This window comes from Callithrix jacchus, chromosome 9 (assembly GCF_049354715.1).
Source record: "Callithrix jacchus isolate 240 chromosome 9, calJac240_pri, whole genome shotgun sequence".
NCBI lineage: Eukaryota > Metazoa > Chordata > Mammalia > Primates > Cebidae > Callithrix > Callithrix jacchus.
In genome coordinates, this window is record NC_133510.1 from 111,073,819 (window position 1) to 111,088,661 (window position 14,843).

Consider the following 14,843-nt stretch of genomic DNA (forward strand, 5'->3'; position numbering starts at 1 on the left):
GCTGCCTCCACAGAGCCCTGGATTTGCAGTTCTCCAAGGCTGCCACCTGAGTGTTTTGGCCAGCGTGTGAAGCCATGGTTGTAGGTGTAAGCCCTGGGGGGATAAGCCTGACTCTTTTTACTTGTTTTCTCTATCAGTGTTTCTTGGGGCCCTCCTATGTACAAATAGTCTTATTGCCTCTGTAAGGCTCAGATTCCAGGGGGCTCTTCCTCCGGGCAAGCCCCCGCCTCCTCCTAGCACTGGCAGGATGGTGTGGGGTGGCTCAGGTCAGCACCTTCCCTCCCCAGGAGGAAAGGGAGCTCTTAAAGTCGGGGGTGGGCACAGCCCCTCTGGCAGATCTCCTTCGTTTTCCACATCACCGATGCCTCAGTCTCTTTCTGTTCCCTGCCAGCCCCTAACAAGCTCATTATCCTCTTAAAGCCCATTTGGCACCCACTTAGAGAAAAGATGTGTTGAAATATAAAAGAACAGGAGGGAACAACAAAAAAGGACTAGACCCAGAAATATCCTCAGAGAGGCAGAAAGCCACAGGGAACACTACAGCTGAAAGCTTTGCTATCTTTCAAGTATCTCACATGTGCCCGGGAGGGGGCGGGGGCTTTTCTTGAGCATCTCCTATGTGTCAGGTATCCCTCCTACAATGGTTAATTCAGTCCTTCCAGCAATATATTTTTTGAGGGAGAAGTCAAGATTCTTTAGGCCACTTTACAGGTGAGGAAACTGAGTCTTGCTGAGAAGAGATGTCTTGCTCCAGTCACTCAGCTGCAGGATGGAAGAGGCAGGATTTGAACCCAGGTCTGTTTACCTGTGATGGAGTCCACCTCTGCTCTTGCCTCAATGGCTCTGGAAGGGATGGTGTCCCCTTGCCCATCACACAAGGACTGCTGGCTTTTTCTCGTCTTAGCCCAGCTGCAGAAACATCTGGCACGTGTTGGCACGATCATGAAACCTCAGTGGATTCTCATGTGCATTCTTAAACCACAGTCCCGACTCCTGAGCTTGGCGTCCATGGCTTCCCATGGTCTGGCCCCTGCCCACTGCTTGGTTGTGTTCCTACCTCACAGTCCCCCAAGCTCCTTTGTTTCTTCCACCTCAGTGATGTGCCCTTATGTGGGCTGTTCCTCTTCCCTGGGCTAACCTTCTGTTGCTCCTTCACCCAGAGATTTCTGACTCCTTTTGCAAGACCTTCTGGCTCAAAGACTCCTCCCTGGGGAAGCCCTCTACAGTACCCCCAGGCAGTTGCAGACCCTAGATTCCCTGGGCTCCCACATTCCATGGCTTCTCAACCCAGGATCCAACCCCCCCACCTTGATATTTTAAGCCAAATTCTGGGAGCTTATGTGCAAGGGCTTTTTTTTTCTGGGCATACATCTGTAGTTGCCATGAGATCCTCAAAGTTACAAGACCAGAATAGACACACAGTTAGGAATATAGGCTGTGAAGTCAGGTGACCTTGGTTTACAACCCTCCTGCCACTCGTGACCCCGAACACGTTATCTAATCTCTCTCATACTCATTCCCCTCTTGTGTAAAAATAGATGCATGTCTCCCTCATAGAACTGTTTAAATCAGAGTATGTGTTTGTGTAGAAGGATGTCTGGCATGTATTAAGTGCCGAATAAACATTAACTATTAATGTTTAAATTAATATTGATTGCTTATCTGTATCGTGTACACACATCTACTATGGAATTTATAATTGTCTGTCTAGCATAGTGATTGTTTACGTTGCTTTCTCCCTCAGTTGACTCTGAAGTCTCTGAAAGCAGGGACTGTGAATTATTTATTCCTGCATCTCAAGCACACACATAGTAGGTGCTCAGCATATGTTTTTAAATAAATGGAACAATGAGTGGATAACTGAATGGGTGGACAGTCAGACAGATGGACGGATGGGCTGCTACAGTTCAGATGGATAGATGAATGGATGGACAGTTAGATGGATTAATGAATAGATTAATGGTAGGTGGATGGATGGCTTAATGAATAGATGTGAGGTGAACTGCTGGAAGACAAATGGATGGATGGATGGGTGGATGAATGGATAGATGGGTGAGTGAATGGGTGGGTGAATGGATGGATGGCATAATGAATGGATGGGAAGGTGGACTGCTGGATGACAGACAGATAGATGATGGCTTAATGAATGGATGGGTAGGTGGACGTTGGATGACAGACAGATGAATGGTTGGATGGGTGGATGGATGGATAGATGGATGGTTGGCTTAATGAATGGATGGGTAGGCGAACTGCTGGATGACAGATGAAAGGGTGGGTGATGGATAGATAGTTGGCCTAATGAATGGATGGGTATGTGGACTGCCAGATGACAGACGGATGGATAGTTTGACTTTACAAAGGCATGGATTTTTGTCTGTTTTGTTTACTTACTTATTCCAAGTGTCTACAAAGGTGACTGGTGCACAGTATGTACTCAGTACTCAGTTCTTGAACAAATGGGATGGCAGACTCTGCATTGAACCACAGTTAAATGCCCACACTACTGTCTGGATTAGCAGAGGCTGTTATAATTCATTTCTTCCATTGGCTGACTACAGAATCTTAGGCGTTGGCTAAGATGGTCATGGGGCCCCCTGCTGGTGATAATATGAAAAAGCATTGCCTAAATGGAGTTTTATGTTTTCTAATTTACGTTCTATTTTTCCTCTTAACTGATAATCCTGAACATTTACTCATAAAGCTGTAGTTGTCAACCCTCTGTGCTCATTACCATTATCTGAGAGCACCTGGTTACATCTGTGGGTTTCCCCCTCAACCAGACATTCTGGTTAGAAAGTCTAGGGATCTATATTCACCAGGCTCTCAGGTGGTTCTGAATCAGTTGTTTCTCAGACCCACACCTGAGAGACCCTGACAAAGAGTGAGCCATGCTGGTAACTGGGTGGCAGTGAGGAAGGGCTACTGTTTTGGGAGTTGTCTCTGAATTCTCAAGTGATGTCCAGACTGTGGGAAAGAGGCAGAGCCAAAGAGGCACTGGTTAAGAGCTGTGATTTGCAATTTGGACTGTCCTGGGTTCAAATCCCAGCTCCATCACTCACCAGCTGTGTGACCTCAGTTTCCTCATCTGTAAAGCAGGGAAATAGTTACCTCCCATAGGAATGTTGGAAGGAATAAATGAGACAATAAGTACAGACTGCTGGGCACAAAGCTGAGCACATGGTAGACACTGAATGAACAAATATGCTGCAAAATAACCCTACTCTCCCTCTTTGTCGTTTTCTTCTTTGGATAGAGGAGACGGGCTATGTATTATATTTCTCCCACTAGAATGTAAGCGCTATGAAAGAGGAGATTTTCTCTCTCCAGCTTGCAGCTTTATTTCTAGCACCTAGGACAGTGCCTCACACAAAGTGGGTCTCGCGGAATATTTGTTGGGAAAAATAAAATGAATGAATCTGGTCTGGTTCAGAATCACCCAGGTTCAGCAGGTAGTTCAGCAAGGACCTTGGAAGTATTTTTTGGACTTGAGGTAATCCATGGATCAGTGTATATTTGACAAACATATAGGAAGAATGGAGCAAAGCAAACCACTGGCCCATAGCTTGTCCAAGACAAAGTGTGTCACCAAACTAGGGCCCTCTAGGATCCAGGCCCCCACATTCCCAGTTTGGTTTCAAGAAAAAGGCAGTGTTCTAGAAGACGCATGGATGCTCTTTATCCAGCACTGCTCTTAAGCCCTTTTGTGCCATGGGTGGTTTCCTCCCCTCTCTGGGCCTCTGCATTGCCCTCCAGGATGCTTAAGAACCCTGTGGGTTCTGTGCTTTGGTGAAAGGGCTTCTCATGCCTGTGTCTCTGCTGTTTTGCAGGTAGCAGCACTGAGTCCTGATGCCTGACTGGATGGAAACCTATCAGCTTCTGTTCCCATGAGGTAGACAGGCCTTAGTCTTCAGCGGGGAAAGAGGCCAGAAACAAGGACCCCGGTGAAATAACCCAGATTCCTTGGTCTGAGAAGCAGAGGAAGGACGAGAAGTGAGCTGCAGCTGCTGGCGATCCTCAGAAACCTCCAATTGCTATTCTCACCGTTCTTTGGGAACACTCTGAAGTGAAGAGCAATATGTAGGAAAATGGGACCGAATCATGTGTTTCCTGAGCCTCAAAACCTCTTTCTTGGCCCAAAGAAGCTCACCTTGACTTTGGGAGGGCAGGTAAGCTCCGTCCTTCCCCATGGCCTCAGCGAAGCTTTGAACTCACCCCCCCCTTCTGGCCTTTGGGATTACTTTTTCAGGAAGAGTGAGACTGAGGACCCCCAAGTGTTCCATCCCTAAAAAAAGCTTGGGAAACCAAGCCCCTTCCATCCCCTCCCAAGCATCCCAGCCAGTCCCCAGAGAGCCAGTCCGGAATGATCCCGCTATGGCGAAGCTCTGGTTCAAATTCCAGCGGTACTTCCGCCGGAAACCCGTGCGCTTCTTTACCTTCCTGGCACTCTACCTGACTGCCGGGAGCCTCGTCTTCCTTCACTCTGGCTTTGTGGGCCAGCCCGCCGTCTCGGAGAACCAGGCGAACCCCGCCGCCACAGGAGGCCTGGCTGAGGGTGCTGAGCTGCCCTTCCTGGGCGACATGCATCTGGGCAGAGGCTTCCGGGACACAGGTGAAGCCTCAAGCATCGCTCGCAGGTACGGACCCTGGTTCAAGGGCAAGGATGGGAATGAGAGAGCCAAGCTTGGCGACTACGGTGGAGCCTGGAGCCGAGCCCTCAAGGGGAGGGTCGTCCGGGAGAAGGAGGAAGAGCGAGGTAAGAGCGAGGAAATTCTGGACACCGAGGGGCCGGGGAGAAAGGAGGAGACACTAATAATACAGTAACAGTTGTCAGTTTTCAGTGTTTGGTCATATAATTGTAGCTATAAATAGCTAGTAAGTTCCATTATCATCCACATTGCACAGAGGGGAAAATTGAAGCTCAGAGAGATGAAGCAACTTGCCCAAGGTCACACAGCTTGTCGACCGGCAAGTTTGGATTTGGACTCCACATCGATCAGAGGTCAAAGTCTGCTTCTCCCCTGCAGCCTTTCATAGTCCTTGTTAAATATATGTGAAAATAAAAACAGTCAGCATTAACTGGGTACTTACTAAGCATCAAGTACTGTTTCCAAGTACTTTACATATGTAGAAATGTCACCACAACTCTACGTGATATTTATTCCCATTTAAAGATGAGGAAACTGAGGTACCAGGTACCAAGAGCACAAGATTTCATAGCTAAGTGGCAGAGCTTCTGCTCCACCAGACTGTCTCTCAGTCCACCTTGCTGGGTCCCTTGGTGATGGTTCTCAGGGGATATCACTGCCATGGATAGATTTCATTGCATTTTCTCAGCTGTTTATAATCTAAAAAGGCTTTTCTTCTTGAGTGCATTACTTTATTTGATTTTCACTGCACCTCATGGGCTTAAACAAGGCCTCTATGATCCTGTGCCCAGTTAACAGATGTGGAAACTGAGGCTTGAAGAAGGGAAGACACTCCCCCAAAGCTGTGCAGCAGCAGGAACAGAGTTTAGATCTCATCCATCTGGCCTGAACGCTCAGTTCACTAAGGCTGTCCCCCAGAGTCCACTGGCATCTACTCATCCAACCAGCATGATAGGGAGGAATCCACAACCCCTACAATTCATGAGATTAACACAAATGGACATTTTGGAATTCTGGGCCAGATGGTTTGGGAGAATAAACCACCAATCAAGGCAGATGGAAGACTTCACTAGCCTTTGTGTTTTACTGTGATTCAACTCATAAAAGACTCTTCTCCTACCATGAAGGAAGCAGGATTAATGGAAGGGATTCATCTTGGAGCACATTCTCCTGCCCCAGTCCTTCCCCCACCTGGCCTAGGATAGAGTCTTCTAGATAGAATCTGAGTCTTCTAGATAAAATCTGCCCTCAGGAATTTCCTAGACTTCTGCCTTTTCAAGAACCCAACATTCACAGGGAGGCAAAGGAGGTGTTGGAGGTAGCAGAATGGACAGGGATGTGGATTTATATTCCAGCTCCAGTCCCACCATCCATGTGGCCCAGGCAAATAGTTTTACCTTCTCAGGCCTCAGTTTTGAAATCTGTAAAATGGGGATTTTACTGGCTGCTCCTGAGAGCTCAATGAGACAAGGGTCATGAAAGCCCAGCACCAAGTAGGTGCTTAGAGGTGCTCAGAAAGTGCTCCTGGGATCTCCCTGGGGAAGGGAGATCATCTTATAGCATGCTAGGGAGGTTATAGGTATAGGTGAGGTGAGAGGTGCTGCACCTCAGCCACTCCAACTCCATTCTGGCCTTTGAAAGCCCCACAGTTCTTGTCACCCTACACCTTGAGATATGCTCCCCATCATGCTTAGGACACATTCCATACCATTTGCATAGTCCAACTCTGCAACCTCATCTTGTAACACCACTGCCTTTGCCATGCTCTGCCCCACTGTCCTTGCATTGAACACACTACGCCTGTTTTACCTTAAGATCTCTGCATATGCAGTGCCTTCTATCTGGGATGAGCTCTCCCCAGATCTTTGCCTAGCTCCCTTCTTCCTTTCCTTCAAGTCTTCAAGCAAACTTTGCCTTTCCATAGAGACCAGCCCAGAGCATCCTAACTCAAGTAACTCCACTTCCTACCCAGTCAACCACATTCCCTGACTCTATTTTCATCATAACATCACCATCAGAAAGTGTCTCGTTTATGTGTTTGCCTCTTTGTTTAAGGTCAGCGTCTTCTACCAGACTGTCAGCTCCATGAGGGCAAGGCTGTCGCCTGTCCTGCCGGTCTGTGTTCTATCAGCACCCAGGACAGCACCTGGCTCAGAGCTGTTTCTTAACACCTATTTGTTGCATGGGTGAAGGATTGGATGAATAAATGAATGAATGACTATCCCTCTGCCTGGAGTACCTCTACAGAGTTAGCTCTACTTTTCCTCCAAGTCTCAGCTTTGCTAATCTTCAAGAAAATGTTCCTGATCCCCTTACGGGCTTGATCAAATGCTCCTCCACTATGCTCCCTGGCATGGCCCTTATGTGAATGGCAATTGTATATGTTTGTCCATGTCTGCTGTTAGAATATTAATTCCTTGTGGTGTAGATGATGCAGAAACAACAACATCTCTCATTCACTGTGAGAATTAAATACTGCCATCAATACCGCTAATAATAATTACCATTTCTTGAGTACCTAGTTCACACCAACCACTTGTCTATTTGCTTTTCATGTATTGTTTGAATGAAATGATATATGTAACATGCTTATCTTATCCTCTGGCTCATAATAATAGGTCACTTAATAGTTGCCGTCCTTATTTGTAGTAATATTAGCTAATATCTACTGAATGATCATTACAGGCCAGACCATGTTATGCATTTCACAGCCTCATTTAATTACCACAACTCACTAAATTAGGGATTCCATTTCACAGATGGCAAAACTGAGATCCAGAAAGAAATCACTTACCCTGGGTTACACAGGTCACTAGTGGAGGAACTGAAGTTTAAGACAAGGTCTCTTTAATTCCAAAGCTTGTGAGCATTCTTCCATGCCTTGCCCAGCAATTTTATATATTTTATAAAGTACAGAGAGAAGGAAGAGAAAATAACAGCATAGCCCTGAGCCCAGGGCTCTCAGCAGACAGCCTTTGGAATCAGGCAGTGCTATTAAGAAAACACAAATCCAGCCTGTCCTTGATTAACTTATTCAGAATTCAGCAAGGAAAGACAACATATTAGATTAACGCTAATAAAAACGAGACGCTTCTCCGACCTGACGCTAAGCTCATTTGGTTTTCTCCAAAGTTGGTGAGGGCTCTGCTTGATGCAGTGATCCAGGACTCAAGCTATAGAGGGTTCAGAGTCCATCATGGCCCGGGGGGAGGGAGGGAAGAGCTGCACTCAGGCTGGGCTGAGGCTCGGCATGAGTCTGAATTCCTTGGTGCGACTGGCACCTACCATGTACCAGTCATTTACCTAGGACTCTCTGGGTTCACATGGCCATGTGAGAGCCTGCACTTTGAGCAGCCACATCAGGGTTCAGATCCCAGTTCTGCAATTTGCTGGCTGTGCAGCCTTGGGCAGGCCACTGCACCTTTCTGCCACTCAGTTTCCTCTTTAGGATAAAAAGTACATCAGATGGTGTCATCGTCAGAATGATTACGTAAGGTGAATCCAGTGTGTGCTCTCTGAGTACCAGGTGCTGTTCAAAGCATTTACATCTATTACATCACATAATCTTCATAGTAATGAAATAACATAGACATTGTTATTAACTCCATCTTATAGGAAGGAAACTTAGGCACAAAGATTGCTCAGCTGGAGGAGGGAGCAAACCAGTAAGTAAACCAGGTGTTGTGAGTCTTACACCTGAACCTCAACCACTACATCACATCACTTCTCAGTGTACAGAAAGTACATGCCAGCTATTATTATTATTATTTTGAGATGGAGTTTCACACTTGTTGCCCAGGCTGGAGTGCAGTGGTGCAATCTCAGCTCACCGCAACCTCCGCCTCCCTGGTTCAAGCGATTCTCCTGCCTCAGCCTCCCAAGTAGCTGGGACTACAGGCACACACCACCATGTCCAGCTAATTTTGTATTTTTTAGTAGAGATGGGGTTTCTCCGTGTCGGTCAGGCTGGTCTCAAACTCCCAACCTCAGGTGATTCTCCTGCCTCGGCCTCCCAAAGTGCTGGGATTACAGGTGTGAGCCACCATGCCTGGACTATTATTATTATAATAAGCTGGCACACCACCTTAATACACACCAGGTGTTATTATTTATACTGTAATTTTGCAGGAGAAAGTGGAGAAGTAGAGGTAATGTGACACAGCTAGTCTGGGGCAGAGCCAGGAGCCAAACCCACTTTGACTTTAAAAGCTGTTCTGCTCCTATTTCCATGAGATTACAGACAGGCTTGGGCTGAGTGTGAAGATGGCCATGAAAAGATTTAGTCTGCATTTTTTGGAAGGATAGCGGGGGCATCCACTCCTCATCTTCTCTAGGGCTGCAGGTTACTGAGGTGCTCTGTGTCAGGGACTGTCCATATTCTCGTTTCAGCTTCATATCAAGTAAAAATATCAAGTGTCATTTCACAGATGAAGAAACAGAGGCTCGGAGAGGTTCAATTATTTGCCCAGTATCACACAGCTGCTAAGAGGCAGAGCTGACTCCAGCCCAATTTGATCAGAGTCCAAAGCCCTTATTCTTAACCACTGGACTTATACTACCTCTTTCTTAAAATATATGATTTCTAACTCCATTCGTTCATTCATTCACTCATTCATTCATTCATTCCATATTTATCAAACACCTACTACATGTCCAGATCTTTGCTGGGAGGTGGAGACACAGGAATGATTCAAGCACAAGTTGTGAATATTCCTCAGAGGAAAAAGCTGTGCTTTTCCCCATTATAATACCTTTTCATTTTATTAAAAATTCTTCCACAAAAAGCCAAAATTAATTCTAATTTGTAAAAATAATGGACAATACTAAGAAAATCTAGAAAAGTTTTGGGGGACCCCAAGGGAGGGACCCCATTTGGTCATGGGGTATCACAGCTGGCTTCCTGGGGGAGGAGACGGGTGAGTTTAGTCTGCAGGATCCTTACACCTTGACCAAACTGAGTGGTTCATCCCTCCTCCTCCAGGAAAACCTAGATATGAGCAGTAAGTTCCCCTGCCAGTGCAAGGAAACCCGGGCAGCACTGGGTCGTCTTCCAGAGGGACCACCTTCCTGGGTTCCACAGTATCCCCAGAAGGAGAAAAATTATTTCTTGTGTCTTCCTTCTGTGACAGACCCTGTGTGACAGAGCCAAAGCCCAGATTTGAACCCAGAATGATCTAACTCCCAAGCCCATGCTTATTTCACTAAGCTCTACTGAATTGAACAGCATGACATCTTCTCACTTGCCTCTAAGGAGAATGGAAGGCTTAATGTCTTCTAATTGTTATCAAGAATGACTGGCTCAATGCACCAAATTAATGTTACCTAGGTCACTCTCAACAATACTTCCATATTAGTTTTCTCAGGCTGCGATAAAGTATCACACACCGGGTGGCTTAAACAACAGATATCCATTCTCTCACAGTTCTGGAGGCCAGAAGTCTGAAGGCAGGGTGTTGGCAGAGCTCTCAAAGGCTCAAAGGGAGACTCTGTTCCATGCCTTTCTCCTGGCTTCTGGTGTTCCCGGCCATCCTCAGCACTCCCTGGCTTGCAGCCACATCACTCCAACCTCTGCTTCCGTTTTCATGTGACCATCTCCTTTGTGTCTGTGTCTTCACACAGCCTTCAGCTGCCTCTGTGTCTTCATATAGCCACCTTCTTATAAGGACTCCAGTCATATTGGACTGGGAACCAACCTACTCCAGTTTAGCCTCATAATGTAATTCCATCTGCAATGACCCTATTTCCAAATAAGGCCACATTCTAAGGAATTGGGAATCAAAACTTCAACATGTCATTTTGGGTGGGGGGAGACAGGGCACACAATTCAGTCTAACAACCCTACTAGAATTTTTGCTCTCACTTTTCGGGTGGAGAACTGCTCCTCCAAGAGCTTGAGTAATATTTGAGGCTATTGCAGCATCATACGTGGGATTCTAACCCAGATCTGGTTGACTCCAGTACAGCATGAGGCCTCCTGTTTGTGAATCTGTTCACAAACTATAAATCAGAGGCATACAGATTAGTTCATTTTAGCTACAAATCACCTTTATCGAAGAGAGCAAAATCTCAGGAAAAGATTAATTGTAGTAAAAGAAAAAAGTAAAGGGAAAAAAAGTGCCAGCAGGAGGGTTCTTTTCAGATGTTGGTTTCTGTATTGGAGATAAATAGCAGCTGGGGTGACTGCCATTTCAGCACTCTTCGGATGGCTCTGGAGACGAGCTGATAGATTATGTGATCTCAGCCATTAATCCACCCTCAAGTGGCCTGTGATTTTGTCCCTGTTTTACATATCTGACCTCCTATCTCCAAGAGATTCTGCTACCACAGCAGGATTTGAAGGTGGAGGAGCCTGGAGGAATGGCTAGAGAGGATTTTAGCAGGCTGGCAGTAACCACACTAACTCTGGGAACAGGGACCATGGTCTTCATTCAGTCTGTACCAAAGGTCCAGGGGATGGGGTCACCAGATCTTGCCCAGGGCAGGAAGGAAACTGACTCAATATTGATATCCTGATCCATGCAGCTCAGCCCATTAATGGGGCCATGATGCATAACATGCCTGCGTTTTCCAAAAGCATCAACAAAGAACCATGTATCTACCTCTCTCTCCTGTCGACAGATAAGGAAACAGAAAGTCATCCATTCATTCAACAAGTTTTTGAGCACCTGTTGTGTGGGACATCTCAGCCTGATGCCTGGTCAGGTGGGAGGGTGAGGAAGGGGATAGAGCACCATTTAAAAGCCCAGGTTTATAAAAAAGAATTAAGATCATACTTCTTGCAGGAACATGGGTGGAGCTGAAGGCCATTATTCTTAGCAAACTAATGCAAGAACAAAAAACCAAATACCGCATGTTCTCACTTATAAGAGAGAGCCAACTGGTGAGAACACATGGACACAAAGAGGGGAACAGCAGACACTGGGAACTACTTGAAAGTGCAGGGTGGGAGGAGGGAGAAGAGGAGGAAAGAAATAACTATTGGGCACTAGGCTTAATACCTGGGTGATAAAATCATCTGCACAACAAATCCCATGACATGAGTTTACCTGTATAACAAACCTGCACATGTACCCAGCACTTAAAATAAAGCTTAAAAATAAATAACTAAAAGCCTAAGCTTTGAGGAAGATGGATCTATGGTAAAAATCCCAGATCTTCTCCCAGGGAACCGCCCTACTTCCCAGCTCCATCCTCCTCCTGGGCAGGTCTCTCTGGAGAGACACCTCTTCCCAAGACACCTCCTCCCAAGCTTGGACTCAGTGTGGCACATAGGAAGGGGCAGCTTTGAATAGACAGACCTGGGCATGGATTTGGCCAGAGACCCTCACTGTGGGGTGAACTCGGGCAAGTTGCTAAGCTTGAGTATCAGGGTAATAGTTAGTGTGCCCCCCACCCCCGCTTCCCATAGTACCAAGGGACAAAAATCCAGCTTGAACCAGCTTAAGCTAAAGAAGAAAATGCATTGTGTCATGTCATCAAACTACATGGGTTCATAAGAAGTTTGTGAAGACTGAATTTTTAAAAAAGGAGACATGGCGCATAGTAAAGTAGATAGCACATAGTAGGTGTTCAAAATATGATAGTTTCGTCTCCTCTGTTTCTGTCTCTCTCTCCCTCTCTCTCTCTCTCTCTCTCTCACACACACACACACACACACAAACACATACACATACACACAATCTGTTGATCTGATGACAAAGACCTCAGACTATCAAAATAAACCAACCTTTTCCTCTCTTCCCTTCCCTCTTCCCACTCCACCATCCCTCCTTTTCTTCCTTCTTCTCCCTCCAGCTCCTTCTATTTTTCTCTCCTGCCTATCCTACTGTACATGTTAGACATTCAGTCCTCTAGGGAAGGCTGAACTGAAGTTAGTGTGCAGCCCTTGCCCACATGACCACAAAGTGCCCTCTCCCAGCTCAGGTATGAATAGCATTCGTGCTCCAAGTCAAGGGCTATGACTCCGTCTGTGATGGGAGGGGCACACACTGTTGAACAAGCACAGAGACAAGACCTGGGCTTCTCCAGGGCTGTCAGTGTCTGCTGTGCTGTTCCAGGGAGGCAATGTTTCTTTTAAAGGTGGACTGTTCTTAGTCAAGCAAATCACCTCTGTCTTATGAAGGAAATTCAAGGTGATCAGGTCAAGGCACATCTCCAGTGGGGCTGAAAATAACGTGCACTCAGCAGAGCCCTCTCCAGGGGCGCAATTGCTCAGTAATGAACCCGCATTCTCTGCTAGATCATGCTCTCTACCACAAGTAAGTGGGGAAAGAAGCTGATGGTTTAAACTAGATAGCTGCCTGGCCAAGGAATTGATTAAGTGGAATTTAGTCTTTTCTTCAATCATTCCCTATAAGGGACACTTAATTCCAAGTGCTGGCTGGATCCTTTGTCTGATCTCTAGTTACTGATTTGGGGGTCTCATGGGCCTGGATTTAAACCTTGATTCTGTGAACAATTAGCTGTAGGCCTTAGGGAGGCCACTGCACCTTTCTGGACCTCTGTTAAGTCATCTAAGATAAGAGCATGACAACGTCAGTGTTCTCCACTTCACGTGGGGGCATTAGGAAGATTCCCTGACTCAAAAAGCCAGCAGTTCAGAACACAGGCTCTGGAGCCAGATCGCTTGGCTTCATCAATTCTGAATCCACACATAGAAGCTGTGTTACTTCGAGCAAGTGACTTAACCTCTCTGGGCCATTTTCTCTTCTGTATAAAATGGTAATAATATTCTCATGGGATCATTGTAAGGATGCAAGGCAACAATATATATAAAGCACTTACCAAAGTGAATGTCCAAATAATAGTAATAATTTCTAAAACATATGGGAAAAGGCACTATAAACTGTGAGTTTAAAGACACTATAAACAGCTGTTTTCATGTATGGGAATTACTGTTTACCATAAAGTATAGGAAAATGTTGACTATTTTGAGAAAACTAAGTGTATGATTTATAATTGGATGGTTATTTTACATCATTTAAAATTTTCCTTTGAATGGGAACATTCACCTTGCCCTACAATAGAGGCAAACTGTAAAGTACTTTACACAGCACTGTGAATGGTCAGTTTCTTACTCTGCTCGCCTTAATTTGATGCCTATCATATGCAAGGCACTATAGTAGAAACTTTTACATAAATCATTCTATTTTAACCTCATTAGATTGTTACTTTTGTTCCTGATTCAAGTAAAACTAGGTCTCTGAGAGGTTACCTGGCTTAAACTTAACAGGTCCATGCTAGGAAGTAACCATTTCAGAGGACCTAGACCTTGAGATAGCCAAGACCAGGGTGCTTTTCAGGGAAAAATACATGTCTTAAGGCAGCTTGTATAAATGGTAACATGTCAAATGTTGAGCCTTTTAGAGCTGTCTTAATGCAAGAAATGGAAGCTCTATTTGGTGCTTAGGGAATGGCCTTGGCTTGGGTTCCTGGATGCTCAGCTGTCACCAGGTAACCTCAAGGGCTTGGCTGCAGCCCACAGAAGGGTTCCCTCCTCTGTGTTGGTCTCCACTGCCCTGATTAGACCAGGTTCTGCCAAGACAAATGACTTTCAGTCTCTCATTTCTGCCCAAAGGAAGGGCTTGACATTAAAAGGTCAATAGGTCACATAACTAGAGACACACTGGTGAGGTTTCCTCCTTTAACCCTTACGGCTTTGTCCCCAGCCACCTCTGACTTTTTCCTTTCCCCAAAGCCAAGTACATCGGCTGCTACCTGGATGACACCCAGAGTCGGGCCCTTCGAGGAGTGTCCTTTTTTGACTACAAAAAGATGACCATCTTCCGTTGCCAGGACAACTGTGCTGAACGGTAGGGTCCCAGCACCCCAGACTTGTCCATTTCAGGCCCTTCCTTCTCAGATTGCTGCCTGTGGTATTCTTTGTCCTGTCTTGAAGGGTGAGCCATGACCACAAGGAAAGGGTGATGGAAGGGTGTGTATGCGTTGTGTGTGTGCATTGTGTGTATGTGCACATGCACACAACTGGGGACTGAGAGTTGGTCTATGAGAGTTTGTGACTGTGCAACTGTGTCACATTGTGTCTAGGAACAATTTTGGAGCATACAGGGTACAGGGTCAGCTAGTTGTGTTTGTGAGCTTAATGCCAATATGCAGTGATCTTTAAATAATAGTGGCCGTATATGCAGGAGTCTTTGTAAAAATGTGTACAAGGGCCCAGAACTGTGCTTGTGTGTG

At 45.9% G+C, this 14,843-nt stretch overlaps 1 protein-coding gene and 1 long non-coding RNA gene across 10 annotated transcripts in view; one reads left to right on the plus strand and one right to left on the minus strand.

Moving 5' to 3' along the window:
• The window catches only part of WSCD2 (WSC domain containing 2), a 121,737-nt gene that overhangs the window by 61,743 nt on the left and 45,151 nt on the right, over positions 1-14,843 (plus strand). For 6 of the 9 annotated variants that reach the window (XR_004729054.3, XM_035257474.3, XM_035257471.3 and 3 more), the window contains 2 exons: positions 3,828-4,753; positions 14,344-14,458. Coding sequence is in view for 8 of the 9 variants with exons in the window: in XM_035257474.3 (XP_035113365.2) it covers positions 4,372-4,753; positions 14,344-14,458 (497 nt within the window). In the remaining variant the exon portion in view is untranslated. The remainder of the gene's footprint in view (positions 1-3,827; positions 4,754-14,343; positions 14,459-14,843) is intronic. The other 3 variants (XM_078338122.1, XM_035257475.3, XM_078338121.1) reach the window with 1 other exon arrangement.
• The window catches only part of LOC118144331 (uncharacterized), a 44,627-nt gene continuing 34,612 nt past the window's right edge, over positions 4,829-14,843 (minus strand). The window contains exon 3 of the long non-coding RNA XR_013522391.1: positions 4,829-5,036. This is a non-coding gene — a long non-coding RNA (uncharacterized LOC118144331). The remainder of the gene's footprint in view (positions 5,037-14,843) is intronic.